General features: G+C 43.7%; 1 protein-coding gene across 3 annotated transcripts; it reads right to left on the bottom strand.

The window, feature by feature from the left end:
• Positions 1–1,174: 1,174 nt before the first annotated feature.
• On the bottom strand, positions 1,175–27,209 carry LOC137523028 (indolethylamine N-methyltransferase-like). Of its 3 annotated transcripts, none has more exons than XM_068243209.1 (3): positions 27,108–27,209; positions 4,269–4,476; positions 1,175–1,807 (listed from the first exon to the last, which is right to left on the bottom strand). In XM_068243209.1, the coding sequence occupies exons 1-3, from the start codon at positions 27,166–27,168 to the stop codon at positions 1,381–1,383; spliced, it is 696 nt and encodes a 231-aa protein (XP_068099310.1). In that variant the 5' UTR covers positions 27,169–27,209; the 3' UTR covers positions 1,175–1,380. The 3 variants fall into 3 exon arrangements, with proteins under 3 accessions (XP_068099310.1, XP_068099311.1, XP_068099309.1); XM_068243210.1 differs by lacking the exon at positions 27,108–27,209 and adding an exon at positions 16,007–16,094 and having other exon boundaries at positions 1,177–1,807; XM_068243208.1 differs by lacking the exon at positions 27,108–27,209 and adding an exon at positions 22,267–22,467 and having other exon boundaries at positions 1,178–1,807.
• Between the last annotated feature and the right edge of the window lie 285 nt (positions 27,210–27,494).

Here is a 27,494-nt window from a genome sequence, read left to right as displayed (position 1 = left end):
TGTGGTGCCACACTTCGCCGCGCTTCCACGCGTGCCCCCGTGGTGTCCCCCGGTAGCCCTGGGATCAGTGAACGGGAGCATGGTTCCCGATCACCGATCCATGTCCCCAGCAGAAAAACCGAAGCACTCTTACAAGAGGCTTCAGTCTCTCTGCGCGTCAAAATTTCCTCATCCCCCTTGTGCTTCTGTTTAGCGAGAAGCACAAGGAGGGAAAAAAATGAAGGTCGCCATCTTGTGGCCAAATAGTAAAACTACATCTACATGTTTTTTACATTACAATTTACACATATAACAACAAAAATTAACTGTTTGTCCCACCCCAAAATATTACCCAAATAAAATTTTTAATGGAGAAAAAAATTACAATTAAAAAAAAAAGACATAAGTAGTTAAGGGTCTGAACTTTTTAAATATGCATTTGAAGGGGGTATACTACGAACATTTTTTGAATTATAAGCTTGTAAATAGTGATGGATGCAAAACGGAAACAATGTATTTCCAAATAAAATATTGGCACCATACATTGTGATAGGGACAACATTTATATGGTGTCATAACCGAGACAAACGGGCAAATAAAATACATAGGTTTTAATTATGGTAGCGTGGATTATTTTAAACTATAATGGACGAAAACTGAGAAATAATTAATTTTTTCCATTTTTTTTTTCTTATTAATCCTGTTAAAATGCATTTATAAAAAAAATATTCTTAGCAAAATGTACCACCCAAAGAAAGCCTAATTAGTGGCGGAAAAAACGAGATCTAGATCAATAAATTGTGATAAGTTGTGATAAAGTTATTAGCGAATGAATGGGAGGTGAAAATTGCTCTAATGCATAAGGTGAAAAATCCCCGCCGGCTAAAATGGTTAAAAATGCAAAGGAAATATGTTTTTTTTTTTTCAACTGACATATTTCTGAGTTTAAAAACCATTTTTTCTTTGCATTTTTAAAATCAATTGAATTTTTTTTTTGACTTGTACCCACTACTCACATAATTGATACTACTAACATATGTATCCATTTTGGAGACAAAAGCATGTATCGGGGTTTTGCTATTCACCACTAAAGTCGGCAAGAAATTTCACGAAAATTACAAAATGATTATACAAAATCAACTGAATTTAAAATCGTAATTATGTGTGGATGTAATTAATTAGCTGATAACGATCCTCACTAGCATCAGGACCCATACATTTCATGAATTACTAGCCGGCTGTAAATGAAAATAGGAAATACTTTTTTGGTTTTTTTTGTAGCAAGTGGAGTTTTATTCTGAAGGAAATGAAGGGCATCATAATGTGAAAGCGATAGTGAGAGCATGGTAATTTTTTTTCTACCAGACTTCTACATTCAATAGCTATAATTTATCTTCTGTTCTACTCCTGCTTACAAGCTGTGATGAACAAGCGACCATCATAATCAGTCAAATGATGACTCTCAGATTTCCTGGGGGTCACTTCACATTGGAGAATGGTCATCCCTTCAGCAAGAAGTGCATTTGATGCAAAATGTTCATTGTATGAGAGAACATGGAACTTGTGTCCCTCAACTGTGTAATAAGAAGTATTCAATGCCCCATATAAGATCAGGTGTCCTCCTGGTTTTAAAATATTTAAGATCTTTCTCAAGTTTCTCTTGTAGTCCTCTTGATCTTTGCAGACCACATCCAGAAACCCATAGCTAATAATGCAGTCGGCCTGAAGAACCCCTATCAGATGTGTTAGAGATTCTATCTCTGGGTCAAACTTCACAATGTGCGTTATTGCTGACTTTAGCTTCATCTCTTTTGCCTCACATTCTTCACTAGAAAAAGAAGAGATTATATTAAACTTAGAATCACAGAAAATACCTTAGCATACATCAAAAATTAGAAGTCACTATTAACCATTTATGCCATGCGGATGTGAGCTTCACGTCCGCAGCGGCAGCTGCTAGAGCCGCAGGGACGCGCTAGTCACGTCCCTGCAGTTTGAGGGGTCTGCAGGCGATCGTGCGGACAGATGCCCGCGATCGCGCTGCTACTGCTAGCACGGGGCCAATCTGAGCATGTCCGCCGAGAATAAACACTGTTCTTGTTCAAAAACAGTGTTTATTATTACATAGAGCCGCCACGCTATCTCCGGCCATAATTTCCGCCGGTTTGCGCTGCCTGATCGTTAAATTTAGGAATGGGAACAATGTACCCATTCATAATCTCCCCGTCGCCACTGTGATCGCAGGTTTCCAATGGAAACCTGCATCACTTTTTAAGTTACAATGTAACAACACATTGTATCCTATGTAGCGTACAAAGTACGCTAATAGGATTTTTGCTCAGCGGGGACATCTTGTGGCCAAATGGTAAAATACACCTACTGACTTTAGTGGGGAAAAAAATATCTATGACAAGAGGGCATATATAGTGGGATGCAAAACCTTGTTAGTTTCCATGATTTTCCTGTATAAATCGTTGGTTGTTACGATAAAAAATGTCAGTTAAATATATCATATAGAAGACACAAACAGTGATATTTGAGAAGTGAAATGAAGTTTATTGGATTTACAGAAAGTGTGCAATAATTGTTTAAACAAAATTAAGCAGGTGCATAAATTTGGGCACCACAAAAAAAAATGAAATCAATATTTAGCAGATCCTTCTTTTGCAGAAATTACAGCCTTTAAACGCTTTCTGTAGGTTCCGATGAGAGTCTGGATTGTGGATGAAGGTATTTTGGACCATTCCTCTTTATAATACATCTCTAGTTCATTCAGGTTTGATGGCTTCCGAGCATGGACAGTTCTCTTTAACTCACACCACAGATTTTCAATTATATTCAGGTCTGGGGAATGAGATGGCCATTCCAGAACATTGTACTTGTTCCTCTGCATGAATGCCTGGATTTTGAACACTGTTTAGGGTCGTTGTCTTGTTGAAAGATCCAGCCCTGAGGCAGCTTCAGCTTTGTCACTGATTCCTGGTCATTGGTCTCCAGAATCTGCTGATACTGAGTGGAATCCATGCATCCCTCAACTTTGAGAAGATCCCAGACCCTGCACTGGCCACACAGCCCCACAACATGATGGAACCACCACCATATTTTACTGTGGGTAGCAGGTGTTTTTCTTGGAATGCTGTGTTGTTTTTCCCTCCATGCATAACGCCTCTTGTTATGCCCAAATAACAAAATTTTAGTTTCATCAGTCCACAGCACCTTATTCCAAAATGAAGCTGCCTTGTCCAAATGTCCTTTAGCATACCTTAAAGTTTGTGCTGTGGGCGGAGAAAAGGCATCCTTCGCATCACTCTCCCATACTGCATATCCTTGTGTAAAGTGCACCAAATGGTTGAACAATGCACAGTGACTCCATTTTGAGCAATATGATGTTGAAGGTCTTTAGTGCTGGTCTGTGAGTTGACTCTGACTGTTCTCACCATTCGTCTCTTCTGTTTATCCGAGATTTTTCTTGCTCTGCCACTTCGAGCCTTAACTTGAACTGAGCCTGTGGTCTTCCATTTCCTCAGTATGTTCCTAACTGTGGGAACAGACAGCTGAAATCTCTGAGACAGCTTTCTGTATCCTTCCCTCAAACCAAAATGGTGAACAATCTTTATCTTCAGGTCATTTGAGAGTTGTTTTGAGACCCCCATGTTGCTACTCTTCAGACAAAATTAAATGAGGAGGGAAACTTGCAATTGACCTCCTTAAATACTCTTTCTCATACTTGGATTCACCTGTGTATGCAGGTCAGGGGTCACTGAGCTTACCAAGCCAATTTGAGTTCCAATAATTAGTTCCTGCCTAATTTTATTAAAACAATTATTGCACACTTTCTGTAAATCCAATAAACTTCATTTCACTTCTCAAATATCACTGTGTGTGTTTTCTATATGATATATTTAACTGACATTTTTAATCGTAACAACCAATGTTTTATACAGGAAAAACATGGAAATTAATAAGGTTGTACCAAACTTTCGCATCCCACTGTAATTATTAAATAATGGACTAAAATTTGTGATGGATGTACAGTAAAACTGAAAAAATGCACCTTATTTCCAAATATTGTTACCATACATTGTTCTAGGGATATAATTTTAACGTTGCAATAACCCGGACAAATGGCCAAATAAAATGTATGGATTTTCCCCAATAACTTTAGTGATAAAGTTATTGGGGAATGAATGGGAGGAGCGCTGACAGGTGAAAATTCCTATCGCCCATAAGGTGAAAAATACCCGTGGGCTGAAATGGTTAAATTCAAATGTCATTCCATGAGAACTCACCTTTTACCTTCTAAGTCAGTAACATGCTTAGCCACGTGCCCCCAGCAGAAAGCTCCGGTACGATCATCATGCCATTTCATTATCTCCATGATGCATTTCTCAGTGGGCCTCATCAGGATGATCTCTTGGAAAACTTCACAGGCAGAATAGAGATGGTGAACAAGTGGTCCAGCACTGATGTCAATCAAGATCTCTCCAGCCATGTGACCTGCAGGGGGTACATGTCATATTAATGGAGGCTTCTGACAGTCATTTTTAGAATGTCAGTGTAACATGATCTATGTATTCAGATGTAGGCTTGGTGTTCTACTTTTGGTAACCTTTATCTGCAACCTGGACAAGTGTTGGACTGAATCAGCCAAAGCCAAGCCTTTTCAGTGGCGTACGTATATATCTGTCTACGAGTCGTAGCAACGATTCCCCCTCCAAGTCGTAGCACCTCGGAGGGAGAAGTAATGCCCCAAATTAGGGGTGCCGAAGTTAGGGGCTACCTGCTTTGTTGCCCGTGTTGGGTGATGCATCAAATCTATTAACCCTAAACAGAGGCGTCCTTAGAGTATGCGGGGCCTGGGGCGAGTGTCCTATGCGGGGCCTAGAGACGGGAAGGAGGGACGCACTGGATGCTGCTGGGTGGGGAAGGAGGGACGCACTAGATGCTGCTGTGTGGGGAAGGGAGGGATGTACTGGATGCTTCTGGGTGGTAAAAAATGGACGCGCTGGATGCTGCTGGGTGGGGAAAGAGGGATGCACTGGATGCTGCTGGGTGGGGAAGGGGGGGGGGGCGCTGGATGCGGCTCGGTGGAGAAGAGGGGGACGCGCTTGATGCTGCTGGGTGGGGAAGGGAGGGACACGCTGGATGCTGCTGGGTGGGGAAGGGAGGGACGTGCTGGATGCTGCTGGGTGGGGAAGGGGGGGACGCGCTGGATGCTGCTGGGTGGGGAAGGGGGGGATGCGCTGGATGCTGCTGGGTGGGGAAGGAGGGACGCGCTGGATGCTGCTGGGTGGGTAAGGGGGGGACTGTGTAACTGCACATTGTATTATACCAGCAGTCAGTGCATACTTTTCACTGCACCGGTGTGACTGCACATTGTATTATACCAGCAGTCAGTGCATACCTTTCACTGCACCTGTGTGACTGCACATTGTATTGTACTAGCAGTCAGTGCATGCCTATCACTGCACCTGTGTGACTGCACATTGTATTATACCAGCAGTCAGTGCATATCTTTCACTGCACCTGTGTGACTGCACATTGTATTGTAGCAGCAGTCACTGCACACCTTTTCACTGCACCTGTGTGACTTCACATTGTATTATACCAGCAGTCAGTGCACATTGTATTATTCTAGCAGTCAGTGCATACCTTTCACTGCACCTGTGTGACTGCACATTGTATTATACTAGCAGTCAGTGCATGCCTATCACTGCACCTGTGTGACTGCACATTGTATTATACCAGCAGTCAGTGCATATCTTTCACTGCACCTGTGTGACTGCACATTGTATTGTAGCAGCAGTCACTGCACACCTTTTCACTGCACCTGTGTGACTTCACATTGTAATATACCAGCAGTCAGTGCACATTGTATTATTCTAGCAGTCAGTGCATACCTTTTCACTGCACCTGTGTGACTGCACATTGTATTATACCAGCAGTCAGTGCATATCTTTCACTGCACCTGTGTGACTGCACATTGTATTATATAGCAGCAGTCACTGCATACTTTTTCACTGCACCTGTGTGACTGCACATTGTATTAAACCAGCAGTCAGTGCATACTTTTCACTGCACCGGTGTGACTGCACATTGTATTATACTAGCAGTTAGTGCATACCTTTCACTGCACCTGTGTGACCACACATTGTATTATACCAGCAGTCAGTGCATACCTTTTCACTGCACCTCTGTGACTGCACATTGTATCATAACATCAGCAGTCACTGCATACCTTTTCACTGTACCTTTGTGACTGCACATTGTATTATACCAGCAGTCAGTGCATATCTTTCACTGCACTGGTGTGACTGCACATTGTGTTATACCAGCTGTTAGTGCATACCTTTTCACTGCACCTGTGTGACTGCACATTGTATTATACCAGCAGTCAGTGCATATCTTTCACTGCACCTGTGTGACTGCACATTGTATTGTAGCAGCAGTCACTGCATACCTTTTCACTGCACCTGTGTGACTTCACATTGTATTATACCAGCAGTCAGTGCATACCTTTCACTGCACCTGTGTGACTGCACGTTGTATCATACCACCAGCAGTCACTGCATACCTTTTCACTGCACCTGTGTGAATGCACATTGCATTATACCAGCAGTCAGTGCATATCTTTCACTGCACCTGTGTGACTGCACATTGTATTATATAGCAGAAGTCACTGCATACTTTTTCACTGTACCTGTGTGCCTGCACATTGTATTATACCAGCAGTTAGTGCATACTTTTCACTGCACCGGTGTGACTGCACATTGTATTATACCAGCAGTCAGTGCATACCTTTCACTGCACCTGTGTGACTGCACACTGTATTATACCAGCAGTTAGTGCATACCTTTCACTGCACCTGTGTGACCACACATTGTATTATACCATCAGTCAGTGCATACCTTTTCACTGCACCTCTGTGACTGTACATTGTATCATAACACCAGCAGTCACTGCATACCTTTTCACTGCACCTATGTGACTGCACATTGTATTATACCAGCAGTTAGTGCATACTTTTCACTGCACCTGTGTGACTGCACATTGTATTATACCAGCAGTCAGTGCATATCTTTCACTGCACCTGTGTGACTGCACATTGTATTGTAGCAGCAGTCACTGCACACCTTTTCACTGCACCTGTGTGACTTCACATTGTAGTTACATAGTTACATAGTTATTTTGGCTGAAAAAAGACATACGTCCATCGAGTTCAACCAGTACAAAGTACAACTCCAGCCCGTCCCCCACATACCCCTGTTGATCCAGAGGAAGGCGAAAAAAACCCCACCAGGCATGGTCCAATTAGCCCCAAATGGGAAAAATTCCTTCCTGACTCCAGATGGCAATCAGATAAAATCCCTGGATCAACATCATTAGGCATAACCTAGTAATTGTAGCCATGGATGTCTTTCAACGCAAGGAAAGCATCTAAGCCCCCTTTAAATGCAGGTATAGAGTTTGCCATAACGACTTCCTGTGGCAATGCATTCCACATCTTAACCACTCTTACTGTAAAGAACCCTTTCCTAAATAAATGGCTAAAACGTTTTTCCTCCATGCGCAGCTCATGTCCTCTAGTCCTTTGAGAAGGCCTAGGGACAAAAAGCTCATCCGCCAAGCTATTATATTGCCCTCTAATGTATTTATACATGTTAATTAGATCTCCTCTAAGGCGTCTTTTCTCTAGACTAAATAAACCCAGTTTATCTAACCTTTCTTGGTAAGCGAGACCTTCCATCCCACGTATCAATTTTGTAGCTCGTTTCTGCACCTGCTCTAAAACTGCAATATCTTTTTTGTAATGTGGTGCCCAGAACTGAATTCCATATTCCAGATGTGGCCTTACTAGAGAGTTAAACAGGGGCAATATTATGCTAGCATCTCGAGTTTTTATTTCCCTTTTAATGCATCCCAAAATTTTGTTCGCTTTAGCTGCAGCGGCTTGGCATTGAGTACGATTAATTAACTTGTTGTCGATGAGTACTCCTAAGTCCTTCTCCAAGTTTGATGTTCCCAACTGTATCCCATTTATTTTGTATGGTGCTAGACCATTGGTACGACCAAAATGCATGACTTTACATTTGTCAACATTGAATTTCATCTGCCATGTATGTGCCCATATAGCCATCCTATCCAGTATACCAGCAGTCAGTGCACATTGTATTATTCTAGCAGTCAGTGCATACCTTTTCACTGCACCTGTGTGACTGCACATTGTATTATACTAGCAGTCAGTGCATATCTTTCACTGCACCTGTGTGACTGCACATTGTATTATATAGCAGCAGTCACTGCATACTTTTTCACTGCACCTGTGTGACTGCACATTGTAATAAACCAGCAGTCAGTGCATACTTTTCACTGCACCTGTGTCACTGCACATTGTATTATACTAGCAGTTAGTGCATACCTTTCACTGCACCTGTGTGACCACACATTGTATTATACCAGCAGTCAGTGCATACCTTTTCACTGCACCTCTGTGACTGCACATTGTATCATAACACCAGCAGTCACTGCATACCTTTTCACTGCACCTGTGTGACTTCACATTGTATTATACCAGCAGTTAGTGCATACCTTTCACTGCACCTGTGTGACTGCACGTTGTATCATACCATCAGCAGTCACTGCATACCTTTTCACTGCACCTGTGTGACTGCACATTGTATTATACCAGCAGTCAGTGCATACCTTTCACTGCACCGGTGTGACTGCACATTGTGTTATACCAGCAGTTAGTGCATACCTTTCACTGCACCGGTGTGACTGCACATTGTGTTATACCAGCAGTTAGTGCATACCTTTTCACTGCACCTGTGTGGCTGCACATTGTATTATACCAGCAGTCAGTGCATATCTTTCACTGCACCTGTGTGACTGCACATTGTATTGTAGCAGCAGTCACTGCATACCTTTTCACTGCACCTGTGTGACTTCACATTGTATTATACCAGTAGTCAGTGCATACCTTTCACTGCACCTGTGTGACTGCACGTTGTATTATACCACCAGTAGTCACTGCATACCTTTTCACTGCACCTGTGTGACTGCACATTTTATTGTACCAGCAGTCAGTGCATACTTTTCACTGCACCTGTGTGACTGCACATTGTATTATATAGCAGCAGTCACTGCATACCTTTTCAGTGCACTTGTGTGAAGGCACATTGTATTATACCAGCAGTCAGTGCATACCTTTCACTGCACCTGTGTGACCGCACATTGTATTATACCAGCAGTCAGTGCATACCTTTCACTGCACCTGTGTGACTGCACATTGTATTATACCAGCAGTCAATGCATACCTTTTCACTGCACCTGTGTGACTGCACATTGTATCATACCACCAGCAGTCAGTGCATACCTTTCACTGCACCTGTGTGACTGCACGTTGTATCATACCACCAGCAGTCACTGCATACCTTTTCACTGCACCTGTGTGACTGCACATTTTATTGTACCAGCAGTCAGTGCATACTTTTCACTGCACCTGTGTGACTGCACATTGTATTATATAGCAGCAGTCACTGCATACCTTTTCAGTGCACTTGTGTGAAGGCACATTGTATTATACCAGCAGTCAGTGCATACCTTTCACTGCACCTGTGTGACCGTACATTGTATTATACCAGCAAAATATGAAAAGAGAAAAGACCGAGAGCCCAAAATAGTGTAGTATGTTTTTGTAGGGGATGAGAATAATGAAAGTAAGTAATATACTCACAAGTCAGGGTTGCCTCAAGAGCAACCACTGTAAACGCAGGTGGGGAGAACAAGCCTGTCCCCACTCAGGAGTAAAACGTCGCTCTCTGTGGATAGAGGAATTGTAGGGCAGATCACCCTTCCACCAAGGGTGGACTTCTGAATGCAAGAAGATGTACAGAGGCGCCGGAAGTATAAAAGTGGCTAAAAAGTTTAAAATGTTTTGGTCGCGGTGGTGGACCAGCTGACCACAAACGGACAACAAGGCTGTTGTTATTAAATAAATATATACAAAATTTATTCGGAAAGCTCCCAGCAATTAATTGCTGGGAGCTTTCCGAATAAATTTTGTATATATTTATTTAATAACAACAGCCTTGTTGTCCGTTTGTGGTCAGCTGGTCCACCACCGCGACCAAAACATTTTAAACTTTTTAGCCACTTTTATACTTCCGGCGCCTCTGTACATCTTCTTGTATTATACCAGCAGTTAGTGCATACCCTTCACTGCACCTGTGTGAATGCACATTGTATTATACCAGCACTTAGTGCATACCTTTCACTGCACCTGTGTGACTGCACATTGTATTATACCAGCAGTTGGGCATATCTTTCACTGTACCTGTGTGACTGCACATTGTTTTATAGCAGCAGTCACTGCACACCTTTTCACTGCACCTGTGTGACTTCACATTGTATCATACCACCAGCAGTCACTGCATACCTTTTCACTGCACCTGTGTGACTTCACATTGTATTATACCAGCAGTCAGTGCACATTGTATTATTCTAGCAGTCAGTGCATACCTTTTCACTGCACCTGTGTGACTGCACATTGTTTTATACCAGCAGTCAGTGCATACCTTTTCACTGCACCTGTGTGACTGCACATTGTATTATACCAGCAGTTAGTGCATACCTTTCACTGCACCTGTGTGAATGCACATTATATTATACCACCAGCAGTCACTGCATACCTTTTCACTGCACCTATGTGACTGCACATGGTATCATACCACCAGCAGTCACTGCATACCTTTTCACTGCACCTGTGTGACTGCACATTGCATTATACCAGCAGTCAGTGCATATCTTTCACTGCACCTGTGTGGCTGCACATTGTACCAGAATTCACTGCATACCTTTTACTGCACCTGTGTGACTGCACATTATATTATACCAACAGTCACTGCATAACTTTCACTGCACCTGTGTGCTGCACACTGTTTTATATACCAGCCAGTGCATACCTTTTCACTGCACCTGTTTGACTGCACATTGTATTATACCTGGCAGTCAGTGCATACCTTTCCCTTGAATGGATGTCAGACTTGCCCTCCATAACAGATTCTCATTATAAGATTTCAAGTGTATTTGTCTCATCATCATACAGCAGTCAGTGCATACCTTTCACTGCATCTGTATGACTGCACATTGTAATATACTAGCAGTCAGTGTATACCTTCCACTGCATCTGTGTGACTGCACACTGTATTATACCAGTCACTGCATACCTTTCACTGCAACTGTGTGACTGCATATTGTATTATAGCAGCAGTCAGTGCATACCCTTTCACTGCACCTGCATGATTGCACATTGTATTATAGAAGCAGTCATTGCATACCTTTTCACTGCACTTGTGTGACTGCACATTGTATTATACCTGGCAGTCAGTGCATACCTTTCACTTGAATGGATGGCAGACTTGCCCTTCATAACAGATTCTCGTTGAAGGAACTGCGCAGACAGCAGAAAAAATATTTAAAAAAATTGATGTAAGCTTTAACAATGGTAGAGAAAGAACCATCGACAATCTAAGCAGTGATGAACCCCTGGACTACTGGGTGTGCAGGCTTGACCTGTGGCCAGAGCTGTCACAATTTGCCATCCAACTTCTGGCTTGCCCTGCCTCACGGAGTGCTACTGCCTGCCTGAAGACTAAGTCAGTCCCCACACACAGCATCTCTGCCTGCACGCCGTGTGACTGCCTGCCCAAAGACTAAGTCAGTCTCCACACAGCATCTCTGCCTGCCGGCCGCTGCTGCCTGCCCCAAGACTAAGTCAGTCCCCCCACAGCATCTCTGCCTGCAGGCCGCTTGACTGCCTTCTCCGCCATCACCAACAGGATCCAGGACTCCAGGTGGATTCCTGAATGTTTAATGTCGCTAACAAAAAGAATAATAATTTTTCTGGTGCGTGTACATGCTTGCCTAATGAGTGTTGGGGGCACACCCAAGATAATATGGTTGTTGCTTCATTGTGGACAGACCAAATTCAATCAGCTGGACAGTCACTGTTGTTCTGTCATTGAGCTACCTTTAGACCGACCATATGGGCTGGAAAGCCACCATTGCCTGCACACTAGCCAATGTGTGTACCAGCACGGCCATCTGTTTGCGGTGCGTTACACAGTGAGTTTGGTCTGTCAGTGAAGCAGTACACTAATTACACTACCTGCTGATCCATGTATACACACGCAAGATGTTTTCAAGCACTTTAGGCCTCCAATATAGGAATGCAATGTGATTTCTGCCTTTTATGGATTATAACCCTGCTCTGCGTCAAATCCGTGATTTTCCCCGGGACTTTTGCCGTGTATCCCACTCCGCCATGCCCCCCTCCAGGTGTTAGACCCCTTGAAACATCTTTTCCATCACTTTTGTGACCAGAAACAGTGTTTGTAGTTTTTCAAGTTCACCTGCCCATTGGAGTCTATTGTGGTTTATGATGTTCGATGGTTCGCAAACTTTTTTGCAAATTCGCGTTCGTGGTTCGCCAACCAAAAATCGGAGGTTCAAGCCATCTCTTGTACTGACATTGGAACTCCTTCAAGTCTACATTCACAAGACATCTTCTTTACCTTGGCCAATCATTCAGCTACCTGCTCCTAACTACATAGCCTACCTAACAGGCTCTGAAAACTCAGCCCTCTGGCATAAAAGTAATTACTGGGAAACATTTTAAATTATTTATCCATCCTTTTATGCTATTTGGAGCATGCATGAAAAAAGGGCGCAGTAAAAAAAGGGCTTGGCTTGATAACAAAATGGCGCGGGTGGATAACGAAATCTTATAGCGATAAACATTGTTGTCAAACTTGGTTAACGATAAATACCATTGTAATTAGACGGGAAATAAGAATGAAAAGATATTAATGTTAAAAGTCGTTATGTAATTCAACAATACAGCTTAACTCAATCCTACTCTCACACAGAACCCTCCCCTGGTGGTGCCTAAAACTAACCACCCCCTGGTGGTGCCTAACCCTAATTACCCCCCCCCCTCGGTGGTGTCTACCTGTAATCCCCCCGGTGGTGCTTAACCCTAGCCACCCCCCCTGGTGTTGCCTAAAACTAACAGCCGCCCGGGTGGTGCCTAACCCTAACCAATCCCTCTGCAGAAATACCCTTTTACACATAGAAACGATAATATCTTTGATAATGTAAAATCTGTGTATATATACAGTATATATATATATATATATATATATATATATATATATACAGTGGTGTGAATAACTATTTGCCCCCTTCCTGATTTCTTATTCTTTTGCATGTTTGTCACACTTAAATGTTTCTGCTCATTAAAAACCATTAACTATTAGTCAAAGATAACATAATTGAACACAAAATGCAGTTTTAAATGATGTTTTTTATTATTTAGTGAGAAAAAAAACCTCAAAACCTACATGGCCCTGTGTGAAAAAGAAATTGCCCCCTGAACCTAATAACTGGTTGGGCCACCCTTAGCAGCATTAACTGCAATCAAGCGTTTGCGATAACTTGCAACGAGTCTTTTACAGCGCTCTGGAGGAATTTTGGCCCACTCATCTTTGCAGAATTGTTGTAATTCAGCTTTATTTGAGGGTTTTCTAGCATGAACCACCTTTTTAAGGTCATGCCACAACATCTCAATAGGATTCAGGTCAGGACTTTGACTAGGCCACTCCAAAGTCTTCATTTTGTTTTTCTTCAGCTTTTCAGAGGTGGATTTGCTGGTGTGTTTTGGGTCATTGTCCTGCTGCAGCACCCAAGATCGCTTAAGCTTGGGTTCAGGATTTTTTGGTAGACAGTAGAATTCATGGTTCCATCTATCACAGCAAACCTTCCAGGTCCTGAAGCAGCAAAACAACCCCAGACCATCACACTACCACCACCATATTTTACTGTTGGTATGATGTTCTTTTGCTGAAATGCTGTGGTACTTCTACGCCAGATGTAATGGGACACGCACCTTCCAAAAAATTCAACTTTTGTCTTGTCGGTCCACAAGGTATTTTCCCAAAAGTCTTGGCAATCATTGAGATGTTTTTTAGCAAAATTGAGACGAGTCTTAATGGTCTTTTTGCTTAAAAGTGGTTTGCGCCTTGGATATCTGCCATGCAGGCCGTTTTTGCCCAGTCTCTTTCTTATGGCGGAGTCATGAACACTGACCTTAATTGAGGCAAGTGAGGCCTGCAGTTCTTTAGATGTTGTCCTGGGGTCTTTTGTGGCCTCTCGGATGAGTTTTCTCCGCGTTCTTGGGGTAATTTTGGTCGGCCGGCCACTCCTGGGAAGGTTCTTCACTGTTCCATGTTTTTGCTATTTGTGGATAATGGCTCTCACTGTGGTTCGCTGGAGTCCCAAAGCTTTAGAAAGGGCTTTATAACCTTTACCAGACTGATAGATCTCAATTACAGTACTTTTGTTCTCATTTGTTCCTGAATTTCTTTGGATCTTGGCATGATGTCTAGCTTTTGAGGTGCTTTTGGTCTACTTCTCTGTGTCAGATACCTCCTATTTAAGTGATTTCTTGGTTGAAACAGGTGTGGCAGTAATCTGGCCTGCGGGTGACTACAGAAATTGAACTCAGGTGTGATAAACCACAGTTAAGTTTTTTTTTAACAAGGGGGGCAATCACTTTTTCACACAGGGCCATGTAGATTTGGAGTTTTTTTTCTCACTAAATAATAAAAACCATCATTTAAAACTGCATTTTGTGTTCAATTATGTTATCTTTGACTAATAGTTAACGGTTTTTGATGAGCAGAAACATTTAAGTGTGACAAACATGCAAAAGAATAAGAAATCAGGAAGGGGGCAAATAGTTTTTCACACCACTGTATATGTATATATATATATATATATATATATATATATACATATACAATATAATATGACTAAAACCATATGCTAATCTGTTCCTGGGCTGGTGGGAAGATACCCATGTATTTTCGGACGATCTTTTATTTTTCACATCACATATCTTGTACTGGGGACGCTTTATAGACGACGTGGTGATCCTATGGGAAGGTCCTATTGAGCTCTTAGACGATTGATGGATTTTGTGTGTGAATCTCATACCGATCGAATTATTATTGAGAAGAGATAGAAAATCGTCAATCAACTTCCTGGATCTTACTATTACCATCGGCAAAGATGGAAAGTTGAATACTGCCGTCTATCACAAACCCACATCCACAAAGGCGTTATTAAAATGGGACAGTTCTCATCCTAGGTCTCTGAGGAAAAGTATCGCAGTGGGCCAATTTTTGAGGGCAAGAAGGAATTGCTCGACAGAAAAAGCATTCTAGGAAGAATTCCAATTACTTAAAGAGAACCCGAGGTGGGTTTGAAGAATATTATCTGCATACAGAGGCTGGATCTGCCTATACAGCCCAGCCTCTGTTGCTATCCCAAACCCCACTAAGGTCCCCCTGCACTCTGCAATCCCTCATAAATCACAGCCACGCTGCTGACAAACAGCTTGTCAGAGCTGGCTGTGTTTATCTCTAAAGTGTCAGTCTACTGCTCTCCCCGCCTCCTGCAGAACTCCAGTCCCCGCCTGCATCCCTTCCCTCCCTGCTGATTGGAGGGAAGGGACGGGGGCAGGGGCCGGAGCTATGCAGGAGGCGGGGGAGCAGCTGAGACTGACACTACAGATGTAAACACAGCCTCACAGCATGGCTGTGATTTATGAGGGATTGCAGAGTGCAGGGGGACCTTAGTGGGATTTGGGATAGCAACAGAGGCTGGGCTGTATAGGCAGATCCAGCCTCTGTATGCAGATAACATTCTTTAAACACACCTCGGGTTCTCTTTAATAAACGTTTTAGGCAGAGGGGGTTACCTGATCAAGTGATAGAGCATGCCCACAAAAGAGCCCGAGAGACACAGAGAACTGAGACCCTTATGGTAAAACCTAAGTAGGGAACGGACAAACCTACCCCTAGACTCATTGGCACTTTCACCGACCAATCGCACACAGTCTTTGAGATTGTGCGACATTACTGGCCGATTCTACAGAAGGACAAAGATCTTGCAAAAATGTTACCTCCCAATCCAGCAATCACCTATAGGAGATCCCCCAACCTTAGAGACATGCTTGTACACAGTACATTCATGAAATGCTCCACCCCTACACAGACCTGGTTGCCGAGTAAGCCCAACGGATCATTTAGATGTGGAAAGTGCAAGGCCTGTAGGTATATGCCGACAGTTAAACAATTTACGGCACCTAATAATGGACGCATCTTTGATATCAGATCTTTTATCAATTGTGATACACGAGGGGTGGTATATGGAGCCAGGTGTCGATGCAATCTTTGGTATGTGGGTAAAACCACAAGACAACTTAAGGACCGCATATTCAAACATATTGGAGATATTAAGCATAGAAGAGAGACATCCATTGCTAAACATATGAATGACATCCATGGCACTAATAGATTCAATATTTCTTTTGGGGGAATTTGGTGTTGGAAGAAAGGTATTAGAGGGGGAGATTTTGATTACAAACTTACTCAGATAGAATCGCAGTGGATTTGTAGATTGGACACGATTGCACCAAGAGGTCTGAACGAGGACTTAAATTTGGCGTGTTTTCTTTGATCGTACCAGCCCCCTGATCATTTTTGGGTATTACTCCTTTCTCTCCCCCCCCCCCAAGGGTCTCGCTAGGTGAGATACAGATCTATTATCCCATATGCACTACCCCACATGAGTTCAGACATCTTGGACTAAGTATTGCGGAGTTTTGCATCTCTTTGCGTACTATGGGCTTGATTCACAAAGCGGTGATAACTCAGTTATCACGCCTAAAAGACTTTAGGCGTGATGACCTTTTCACCACTGAGTTATCACCGCTTTTACCTGCTTTTCGCGCGAAGTTACCGCGCGTACGCGCGTGAGAGCGCGCGCAAAGTCCCATAGGGTTTAATGGGAGCTTCGCGCGAAGCGTCGGGTGCTGCACGCGCACTTACGCGCGTACGCGCGTACGCGCGGTAACTTCGCGCGAGTTTCTTCTTATCATGCCTAAAGTGAGTTTAGGCGTGATAAGGGCCTTTTCACCAGCGTGCAAACACTTTGCACCGCTTGGTGAATCAAGCCCTTAGTGTTAGAATTACACCTACATACATGAATTTGTGATTCATTAATTGATTTGGCTCCCTTCTCCTTTATTCACATACTGTATGTGGACACAATGTTAGAGTCCCAATGAAACATAACAAAATAGTGGCATAGATCAACTTTTAATTGTGCTTTAGGATGTTGGGAAACTCTATCTTTTTATAAAGGGGGCGTGCGTCCTATATGTGGTTTAACTACAGCAGTACAGGGGCACTATGAATTATATGTGCACTCTCAAACTGCACTGTGCCTCTGCCTTACAAAAGTATTCTTTTGGCCGCCGATGTACAGAGGGGAACATCCCGCACACTCTGTTTGTATACAGTGGCAGGGTTGCTTAGCAACCCAGCAGCATTTCATAGGGGCTGCCTCCGATTGGAGGACTTGTATTTCATGGCCAATAGCCGTACGAGTGCTGGGACGCAAGCTGCACTCCAGCCTCGTACCCACAGGAAGAGGATGAGCAAGCGGGCGGATGTGACATCATCCCCGCTCAAGCCGGCCATATGATTAGTTTACCGGCAACCGATGCCGGCTTTTTGAATATTAAAGGGGCACTATTGCTAAATATCAGCAAGGAGTAAGCTAACAGACCTCCTAACTATCGCTTTTCCTATCTCTCCAATGTCTCTCCCTTCTCTCACTAATACTGCAGCACACAGAGTGAGAACATGGCTGACGCTGCTGCCTTTTATAAGGGGGGGGGGGGGGGGAGGGGGCTTCAGAAGGGAGTGCAGCCTGATTGGCTGCCATGTGTCTGTTGACTGTGATGTAGAGGGTCAAGATTTAGCCCAATGATGTAGTACAGGGGGCGGGTTGAACTCACATAAAGTTTGCGATTCGATGCAAACTCGAACCCGCGTTGTTCGCGTGCGAACCGTTAAGGCCATCTCTATAACAGTGTACACTTTGCTGTCCCATCCAGATAGCTCAATGCACAACAGTGAAGAGTGAAAATGACAATATTCGTTTTGCATTCATTTTCAAAAAATAATGTTAAATTCAACTTTCGAGCAAAAATGCTACCGACAATCATGTTGTAATAAGTTTGTGACTTTGCACATTTTTCACAAATTTTACCACAAAAATAAATGATTTGGCACTTTTCTTAAATTTTTGCAGTAAAAATAAGTTTGTTTTTTTTTTATTTGTGTGTTTTTCGCAAATTCATTTACTTGTACAAATACAATGTATTTTTGCAAATATTTTCTCAACGTCAAAAATAACATTTTCCGATGCGAAAATGGCTTTGGTGAAAATTCGCAAGCAACACTGATACACACCGACTATGTCTAAACCACTGGCAACAAAAGTGAGTACACCCCTAAACAGTTGTTGCTTGGACTTTCCAGAACTGTTGGACTGTTAGCTAAACTGTCAAGAGTGCGGGATATCTTTTGACTTTTCACACAGAGGAGTATATGTGCAAACATTTATTGGCAGGCATACAAAAACACATAGGAGTAGAAGCCTGCAGGTACCCTGAAATGCGGGCCAGGAAATAGAAATGTTTTATGTTTAGTTATTATGCTGTTGCGTGTCTTTTAACCTCCCTGGCAGTACAATAAATCTGCCGGGGGGCAGCGAAGCACTTTTTTTTACATTTTTTTTTAAAAGCGCTACGCTAGCTACATGCTCCCCCCCTCCCTTTGCTATTCCTCCCACCCCTCCGATCGCCATGGCGACGATCGCCATGACGTTACCGACGTCATCGACATCGTGACGTCAGCGGGCATTCCGATCCACTCCTCAGCACTGCCTGGCACTAATTGGCCAGGCTGCGAAAGGGGTCTGGGGGAGGGGGGGGGCCGTGGATAGCGGCGAATTGGCGGGTAGCGGTGGCGATCGTAATGCGCACGCAGCTAGCAAAGTGCGTGTAGCAAAAAAAAATTATGTAAATCAGCCCAGCAGGGCCTGAGCGGCACCCTCCGGCGGCTTACCCCGTGTCCAGTATGGGGTTACCGCTAAGGAGGTTAAAACAGAGAGGATGTTCTGAGTTCAGTTGCACTTTAAGTGTCCCTGAGCGAAAATACATGAACTATTGACCTTTTTATCCTCCTTTTATGATTGTAATTTGCTTATCAGTGATGTTTACTATATGACAAGACAGCTGTCACTTCCATGCCTAGAAATTAGCTCTTGCAGGCAAAAAAATATTATCTGAGGTTAGTTTGCCTTATCTGAGTTAGTGTGCCTTATCTGAGTTAGTGTGCCTTATCTGAGGTTAGTGTGCCTTATCTGAGTTTAGTGTGCCTTATCTGAGGTTAGTGTGCCTTATCTGAGGTTAGTGTGCCTTATCTGAGTTAGTGTGCCTTATCTGAGGTTAGTGTGCCTTATCTGAGGTTAGTGTGCCTTATCTGAGTTAGTGTGCCTTATCTGAGGTTAGTTTGCCTTATCTGAGGTTAGTCTGCCTTATCTGAGGTTAGTCTGCCTTATCTGAGTTAGTGTGCCTTATCTGAGGTTAGTGTGCCTTATCTGGGGTTAGTGTGCCTTATCTGAGTTAGTGTGCCTTATCTGAGTTAGTGTGCCTTATCTGAGTTAGTGTGCCTTATCTGAGGATAGTGTGCCTTATCTGAACTTAGTGCCACTTAAGTAGCTTTGTGCACACTAAAAGATGCACAAAGCTACATCGCGCACTGCACGATAACATCGCACCCACTATACTGTACATGATGCGACCTTAAGGTCGTATAGGATGCAACCTAAACGGCGCATCAGTGCACCATTTTCGTCGCATCCTATGCTACCTTATGGTCGCATCATATACAGTATAGCGGGTGCGATGTTATCGTGCAGTGCGCGATGTAGCTTTGTGCATCTTTTAATTTGCACAAAGCTACTTAAGGGGCACTAAGTTCAGATAATGCACACTAACCTCAGATAAGGCACACTAACCTCAGATAAGGCACACTAACTCAGATAAGGTTAGCGCTGTAGTTTGTGCCCACTAAGGGCTGGATTCACAAAAGAGTGGTAACTGATAGCACGGCCGTTTTCGCGCAAATGTTCGCGTTTGCACGCGATCATGAATTCTTAGGCCTGGAACCCACTATCAGCACTTTTCTAAGTGCTTGTGAGTTAAAAAGCTTTTGCTAATGCATTGCTGTGGGAGATTAAAAAAAAAGTTTTTCAATTCACAAGCGCTTGCAAAATGCTTATAAAAGCGCTGCAAGTGGGTTCCTAGCCTTAGGTTTATTACACATAATTGTTATCAATATCATAGCTACATAGTTACATAGTTATTTTGGTTGAAAAAAGACATACGTCCATCGAGTTCAACCAGTACAAAGTACAACACCAGCCTGCTCCCTCACATATCCCTGTTGATCCAGAGGAAGGCGAAACAACCCTTACAAGGCATGGTCCAATTAGCCCCAAAAGGGAAAAATTCCTTCCCGACTAGATGGCAATCAGATAACATCCCTGGATCAACATCATTAGGCATAACCTAGTAATTGTAGCCATGGATGTCTTTCAACGCAAGGAAAGCATCTATGCCCCCTTTAAATGCAGGTATAGAGTTTGCCATAACGACTTCCTGTGGCAATGCATTCCACATCTTAATCACTCACTCTTACTGTAAAGAACCCTTTCCTAAATAAATGGCTAAAACGTTTTTCCTCCATGCGCAGATCATGTCCTCTAGTCCTTTGAGAAGGCCTAGGGACAAAAAGCTCATCCGCCAAGCTATTATATTGCCCTCTGATGTATTTATACATGTTAATTAGATCCCCTCTAAGGCGTCTTTTCTCTAGACTAAATAAACCCAGTTTATCTAACCTTTCTTGGTAAGCGAGACCTTCCATCCCACGTATCAATTTTATTGCTCGTCTCTGCACCTGCTCTAAAACTGCAATATCTTTTTTGTAATGTGGTGCCCAGAACTGAATTCCATATTCCAGATGTGGCATTACTAGAGAGTTAAACAGGGGCAATATTATGCTAGCATCTCGAGTTTTTATTTCCCTTTTAATGCATCCCAAAATTTTGTTAGCTTTAGCTGCAGCGGCTTGGCATTGAGTAGGATTATTTAACTTGTTGTCGATGAGCTTGCCATTTCCCTTTAGTGTCCTCCCCTTGTAGTACATTATCCCAGTTCACCAAACTTAGTGCCTGCCTAATTTGATTAAACTTTGCTTTTCTAAAATTCATAGTTTTAGTGGTCCCGCTGCCCCGTGGCCTATCAGTCACCAGATCAAACGTTATCATGTTGTGATCACTATTTCCCAAATGTTCTTCAACCTGCACATTTGATACATTATCTGGTCTATTAGAAATGATCAGATCCAATAACGCATTCCCCCTAGTTGGTTCCGTTACCATTTGAGTCAAGTAATTGTCCTGTAGTGCTGCCAGAAATCTGCTGCTTTTACCAGAATGGGTAGCCTCAATACCCCAGTCAATGTCTGTAAAGTTGAAGTCGCCCATCATTATGACCTCGTTTTTACTTGCAGCTTTTTCAATCTGCTGTAGTAATCGCAGTTCTGCAGCTTCATTAATAAGAGGTGGCCTGTAGCATACCCCAATAAGCAATTGGCAACTTTTATTTCTACCATGAATATTTACCCAAACGGACTCCACATCTTCGCAATCTTCTTCCATCTCATCGTTGAGGACAGCTGTAAGAGAATTCTTAACAAAGAGACAAACCCCTCCACCTTTTTTCCCTGTTCTATCCCTCCTAAACACATTGTATCCTTTTAAATTAGCTATCCAGTCATGGCTTTCATCCATCCATGTCTCGGTTATTCCCAAAATGTCATAGCCTTTGTCATTCAGAATGAACTCTAGTTCGTCTATTTTATTTGCAAGGCTCCGAGCATTGGTTACCATGCACTTTATATTTTTACCACCACATTTACCAATTTTGTTTACATGAAATGGGCTACTTGAAGTTTTACCAACCTCCTTAATCTTTACACTGTCCCCACCCCCCTCTCAACCCCCCATAATGATAGGCTCCCACTGTCTTTTTACCTCATCTTGTCTACGTATTGAGACTTTATCCTCCCGCCTCCCCCCAGATCCTAGTTCAAAATCTCCTCCAACCGTTTAGCCATCTTCTCCCCCAATGCAGCTGCGCCCTCCCCATTAAGGTGCAGCCCATCCCTGATGTAGAACCTGTAGCCGACTGCAAAGTCTGCCCAGTTCTCCAGGAACTGGAACTATCATTAGTGCACCTACCCATGCTTAGTGTATTGTGCAGTTTCTCCATTGGATATATCAGCGTGTCCTCTTTAAAGGCCATGTCAGGGTCACCAGAATAATAAGTCTCCAGCAATGTTCTGGAATCATGATCATGTACATGGTAGAGCTTGTAGGAGCTGCAGTCCATCTTCTAGGTCAGGCAGAAGACACTTCGCAGCTTTCCCCTCTAATTCTGATAATGAGAAGGTCCCGGAGCTTCTGTTATAGTCACCAAAGTCATCACCATACACATTATACATTCAGGATGTGATCACGGGGAACTCAGATGAATGTGTACTTACTTGATCATATGCTAGAAATAATGACTTGCAGATGACTTGAAAAAAAATTAAAATTAAATAGTAAACATGTCAAAAAGCTTTAGGGCCTCCTTCCACTACAGCAGAAGTCAGGCAAATCACGCAGGGAAAACTCTTCCATAGGGAATAATGGTGCCGCCGACTGAATCGCTATTGCAAACATTTTTCCGTGTGGGGCACAACGAATCCTATAGCTGTGCATGGCTTCCAGGAATTCGGCTGCGGACTCGCACAGCAAGGAAGTGCTGCAGCGCGTCTCGGGCCCTACAGTTAAGACTAGTGTTGATGCTGGAATTCAGGTTGCCCAAACGTTCATCCCCAACCAACGCGAGCCTATAGATGTCCAGGCCCCCTAGACTTCGCCCTCCATGAACCTACGACCCTCTACCAAACTGCACCGCAAGTGTGCTTGCTGGCCCAGCTGTCACTTCCCCCTTACTTCCCTTGCCCGTCATAGGCAGCTACAGGTGCCTCTTAGTATCAGGTAGTCAGAGCTATTCTCAGTATTGAGTAGCTAGAGGCGCCCCAGCTGAACGGAGTTCTTGTCAGTGGAATGCTGAGAGCTGGGTAAGCAACCTCTCATTTAAACTCGGTTCAGGAGTTTGCATAGGGAAGGCGGGAGGGAGGCACTCAAGGAGGGGAGTGAGCCACATTTCCATCATCAGGCGCCTTTAGGCACGAGCCTACAGTGCCTTATGGTAAATCTGGCCTGACCCCAACAGCTTAGGGAGTTTTGGTCATTTGGGGTGCCAGGGTGTTAGGCACTAGGAGGGGGGTTGGTGTTGTCAGACAATAGCAGGAAGAGTTGGTGTGAGAATAGGTTAGGCCTATAGTAAAATAAATGTAATGTTACATTACCAATATTTTAACTATAGGCTCCACCTGGCCCCCAAAAGAATGGGTGGCGCCACTATATGTATTGATGGTGCTGACCACCGAGTGGTCCGGTCTCTGAACTTTAGCTATACCAGCTTAATGGGTGAAAAGGGGTTAAAAAGGCTTGGGAGCTGTATATATATATATTTTTTTTTAATAATGCAACTAATAGGTATATTGGCCAGGAACCTTATACAGCTGTATTGCAATCCCTGGCAAAAGCATTGCAACTTGTCTAATGGTGCATTTGCTTGGCATATATGTAAACCTGCATTATGAGTGGCTAAGGTATATTATCTCTGTTTTAACCACATTTCATTTCAAAGGATCTATATATATAATAGAGTAAGTGCCTCAACCTTCGAGCAAGAAGAAGAAGTACTTTGCATGAGAAAATGTATGCGTGCTCAATCACCAAGTTTTAGGCTTCTTTTCCACGGACTGTTGAGCTGTGTGCTCAGCAAGCAGTTACCAGGCAGCAGCAAGCAGTTACCAGGCAGCAGCAAGCAGTTACCAGGCAGCAGCAAGCAGTTACCAGGCAGCAGCAAGCAGTTACTAGGCAGCAGCAAGCAGTTACCAGGCAGCAGCAAGCAGTTACCAAGCAGCAGTGAGCAGATACCAGGCAGCAACAAGCAGTTTCCAGGCAGCAGCAAGCTGTTACCAGTCAGTAGTGAGCAGTTGTAAGAGTTTGAGAGGCATGTTACTGCCTATCAACTGTCCGTGGAAAAGAGGCCTACCCTAGCAAGTCTGGCTTTGCAAATCTGGCCTAATTGGCTATTCATGAGGCAATGCTCATGCAAATATGCATTTGCTTTTGCATGCCAAACTATGCAGGGTCAAAAAACCAATACTGCAAAGCAGTCGCCCTGCTACATGCCAGTGATGAGCGAAAATGCAAAAATTTGTTTCGATAAATTTTTACCGAATTTTCGCCTAATTTCGTTTTGACAGGCAAATTTTCCATCTAATTTTTTCACGTTAATTTTCGCCTAAGGCCAGTCATTTTCGCATTACTTGCGTATGATTGCGGACATTTTCCACATAAGGGCATTAGCGCCCGCATTCAGAGAAGTTTCTTGCGCATTATTGCAGGCATTTTTCCGTATAAACGTCCGCATAGATTGAATTTCCATGCGGATTATTGTGGACATTTTTCCGCATAAGGGCATAAGCATCCGCATACAATGAATTTTCGATGCTGGTCGAAAACGCAAATATTTCTGAAGATTTTCGTGAAAATTCGCCAAAAAACGAAAACGGGATTTTCGAGGTGAAAATTCGCAAGCAACACTGCTACATGCTACATTAGCACTATCCAGGAGTGCCACGGGGAGGATTCCCAATGCCCCCCTTTTATACAACCGGGGGGACCACAGGGTCCCAGGCTCTCTCACTGCCTGGGAACCACAGCGACACCCCGGAGGGGGAGGCGCAGGCGACCCCCCCCAAGCGTGGCCAGCGTCGGGGAGAGCCATCCACACCCACCTCCCAATATTAAAAACAGGCACTTACCTTAACGTCCATTGCGTTCTGCTACATGCGCATTAACTTGGGGGCACCACATGAGAAAGGAGTGAAGCATGGGTCACCCCGAGCTTTAGAGTTCAGGGCTGGCTCACATACAGCACTCCAGAGGGGGGGGGGGGACAGGTGCAGACAACTCACTCCAGGGCTCACACCACCGGAGCAAGCCATCCACCACCTGCCTCCAAAGGATACAAACTGCACAAAATGCTTTCCATGAGAAAATTAATGCGCATGTAGCAGAACCCAATGGACGTTAAGGTAAGTGCCTGTTTTTAATATTGGGAGGTGGGTGCAGACGGCTCTCCCTGGCGCTGGCCACGCTTGGGGGGGGGGGGTCGCCTGCGGCACCCAGCCTCCCACTCCGGGGTGCCGCTGTGGTTACCGCGGTCCCTCCGGTTGTATAAAAAGGGGGCATTGGGAATAGGGATGCTCAAATTCTGCTTCGGGAGATATTCGGATTTTTGCTATCCGGATATCTCCCAGTAAAGCTGTGCGGGCTGGGCGGGGGGGTCAAGCTTACCTCTCTGACGTCTTCTTCGGTCGTCCCTCGGCGCCTCCCACGATGCGCTCCATGCTCGTCACGTGATTACAAACACTTCCTCCTTCAACCCGGAAGGAGGAAGTGTTTGTAATCAGGTGACGGCCGCTTGGACCGCATCGTGGGAGGCGCTGAGGGACGACCAAAGAAGATGTCAGAGAGGTAAGCTTGACCCCCCCACCCAGCCCGCACAGCATTACTGGGAGATATCCAGATAGCAAAAATCCGGATATCTCCCGAAGCAGAATTTGAGCATCCCTGATTGGGAATCCTCCCTGTGGCGCTCCTGGATAGTGCTAATGTAGCATTTAGCAGTGTTGCTTGCGAATTTTCGCCTAAGTCATTTTCGCATCGAAAATCCTGTTTTCGTTTTTTGGCGAATTTTCACGAAAATCTTCAGAAATATTTGTGTTTTCGACCAGCATCGAAAATTCATTGTATGCGGATGCTTATGCCCTTATGCGGAAAAATGTCCACAATAATCCGCATGGAAATATAGACTATGAATGTATTTTGTAGGTAATGATCTTTTGCAGGAACGGATCTTTTGCAGATACTGATCTTTTGAATGTGTACAGCAACTTTGTGTGCAGCATCTTGCAAAGATTTCTATCTAATGGGGAGTGCAGCTCCATAGAATAGACTGTGTAGGTGTGGCTCTGATACTACATGGAAGGGGGTAGAATTGGTCTGTGATCTTTCATTTTTCCAAAGACTTTTATCTGATGTGTGTACCCACCTTTATTCTTCTTGCTTCAAGGTTGAGGCACGTACTCTATTAGATAGATAGAAGATGCGGCGTATGCTACGACGCGGGACGGCTAGTTTTTATTGAAACCATCAACACATGAAAAATATCAACAGTATCAATAGAAGCCACCCAGGGCCTAACATGAGGCCATAGCTCACACCTGTCTCTCTTTTGGAAAGACAGTCCCTCTTTTAGACCAAAGTCCCTCTGTCCCTTTTTCTCCCTCCGTTGTCCCTCTTTCAGGACTCATGTACAGATCTGTGTAAATATATGTATTTTATCTACTGGAAAAATGTGTTTAATTGCCTCTAAACTTTATTTCAGTCATCTAAATTGATATTGATATTTCTTATTTTCAAATGTTAAAATGATGGAAAACTAGTGATGATAGAGAGCACCAGTGTGGTTTGAATAATAAAAATACATCTTTTGATTCTAAATTCTTTGAGATATACATGATGAGGGGTGTGGTAGGGGCATGGTTAGGGGTGTGGCTGGGGGCGTGTTTTAAAGTGTCCCTCTTTCTTATCTCAAAATGTTGGGAGGTATGATGATGCAGTAATGAAGACCAATGCAAATATTCAATAAAATTGAGCAATTAACATAAGAAAAGATTTCCATAAAGTTTTAGGTAGAAATATATGTGGCCCAAGGGTGGGTCACAGTTCTGCCTGTGGGCCAACGAGTCCACCCATCAGTACGGTCAGTATGGGAGTAAATGTAATGATGGAGCAGAGTGTTCTGTACACACAGATAGGCACCCAGTATAACAAGCTAGAACTCGTTACTGAAGAAAACATGCAGAGATAATTAATACACAACTTACTTGGGAAAGAGAGGATCACAAGCACATATTTGGAGTTTCTTACTCTGCACAGACTCTTCATCTGACTCCACCCACCTCCTCCTTCTGATCCCTTCTGTGGGTGGTGTCAGCTCTGTGTTTGCAATGAGAGACTAGCTGGTGCCCCTCCCAGCTCCTTCCTGGCAATCTCCTGTGGGTTTTGATGGGACAGGGGAGGAGTTTAGACTGCTCATCAGGTCAGTCAGGCAATATCTGTCATTTGGAGAGATAGTCATGATTACAATCCCAGCCAGCCAAGTGAAAATGATTTTGGTGCAATGCAGAAATATTTGTGCATCGCAAATTATAATACAAATCACACAATATGCAAAAACAAATCATGCACCTCTACAAGGGCTTTATAGGACA

Source organism: Hyperolius riggenbachi, chromosome 6 (genome assembly GCF_040937935.1).
Source record: "Hyperolius riggenbachi isolate aHypRig1 chromosome 6, aHypRig1.pri, whole genome shotgun sequence".
Classification (NCBI taxonomy): domain Eukaryota; kingdom Metazoa; phylum Chordata; class Amphibia; order Anura; family Hyperoliidae; genus Hyperolius; species Hyperolius riggenbachi.
This window is presented reverse-complemented; position numbering and strand designations above follow the sequence as displayed.